The sequence below is a fragment of the Plectropomus leopardus genome, unplaced genomic scaffold (assembly GCF_008729295.1).
Source record: "Plectropomus leopardus isolate mb unplaced genomic scaffold, YSFRI_Pleo_2.0 unplaced_scaffold18934, whole genome shotgun sequence".
Classification (NCBI taxonomy): Eukaryota; Metazoa; Chordata; class Actinopteri; order Perciformes; family Serranidae; genus Plectropomus; species Plectropomus leopardus.
The window spans coordinates 1-1,337 of NW_024620424.1; the positions used below are offsets into that span (position 1 = coordinate 1).

At 46.9% G+C, this 1,337-nt stretch overlaps 1 protein-coding gene across 1 annotated transcript; it reads right to left on the bottom strand.

Moving 5' to 3' along the window:
- Positions 1-14: 14 nt before the first annotated feature.
- Positions 15-1,307, bottom strand: LOC121965183 (kinesin-like protein KIF1C; the record flags this gene model as incomplete). The annotated part of the gene is made up of 4 exons (XM_042515342.1): positions 1,234-1,307; positions 619-719; positions 326-391; positions 15-238 (listed from the first exon to the last, which is right to left on the bottom strand). Coding segments are annotated over exons 1-4 (413 nt in total), but the record flags the coding sequence as incomplete, so codon positions are not given.
- Between the last annotated feature and the right edge of the window lie 30 nt (positions 1,308-1,337).

Below are 1,337 nucleotides of genomic sequence, written 5' to 3' on the forward strand. Positions count from 1 at the left end.
TATATTTAAATGACAGCAGCTCTGTGGGGACGTCTTGTGTCCACAGGAGGACAACTGACCGAGCTTTGTTGCCGGCGTCCATCAGGTCCCGGATGTCGTTGAATCCGGTCACGGCCAGTTTGGACAGATCCTCCACGTAGGGACCCAGGATCGGGTGCTCCCGGACCCGCAGCGTCCCCTGGGACTTTGGGTTCAGCAGGTCTCGGACCCGCTCACAGTAGATCTCCATGTAGGACACCTGGAGGACGAGGAGGAGACAGCGTTGAGCCATTGGACGTCCACAGAGACAATCAGAGTGAATGAGGACATGAAAGACAGTTTTTACCTCCACAGAGTAGTTCAGGTCAGGGTCTGTGTTTTGTCCCGTCCTCTGAAACAAGTCCTCACACAGCTGGACAGACACAGACAGACAGAGACACGGAGACGCACAGGGATGCACAGAGAGACACAGAGACGGAGGACAAATCATTCAGAATAATTAATAAACATTAAAGGTGGAGTCACAGTGTTCCAACACATTTTCATGGACTCATTTCAAAACTTTTCCAGGACTTTTCAAGGATCTTTTTTTTTGTGTGTCCAGGATTTTTTGAGGTTTTTGGTTTTTGGATTTTGTACCTGTGGTATGATGCCTTCCTGTCCCGGCTCCTGTTTGCCCATCATGGTGTAGCTCTTCCCCGCCCCCGTCTGACCATACGCAAAAATGCAAACATTGTATCCTGAAACACAAAAACCATCACGTCATCACGTCATCACGCCGTCACGTCATCACATCATCACGCCGTCACGTCATCACGTCGTCACGCCGTCACATCATCACGTCGTCACGCCGACTCTACAAAAGAGTCAGTTTCGATCTTATCTGAAGAGAGAAACACACATCTGAGGTTCTACAAACGTCCTCAAATTCTAGACGTGTCCTAAAAACTTTTTTAAAAGAGGAAATTATATGATTTTCTAAATCTAATTTATGTGAACTTCCTGGAAACTTCCAAAATCTTACAAACCTCCTGTAACGCTAAAAACGTCCTAAAGTCTGAGAAACGTCCCAAAACCCTAAAAAACATGCCGAGGTCTTAAAAATATTCTGAAATCCTAAAAAATGTCCTAAAATCCAAGAAACATCTTCAAGTCCAAGACGTGTGCTTCGAAAATCCGATAACCAACAGGAAATGAGCAGCATCACTCAAACATTAATATTAACGCGGCGAAACATCTGCGGAGCGGCTTTACCTTCGAAGGCGTGCAGCAGCATCTCCTCTCCGATGTCCTTATACACCTGCCTCTGACACGCAAAGCTCGGGTCATCAGCCTGCACACACACACACACACACACA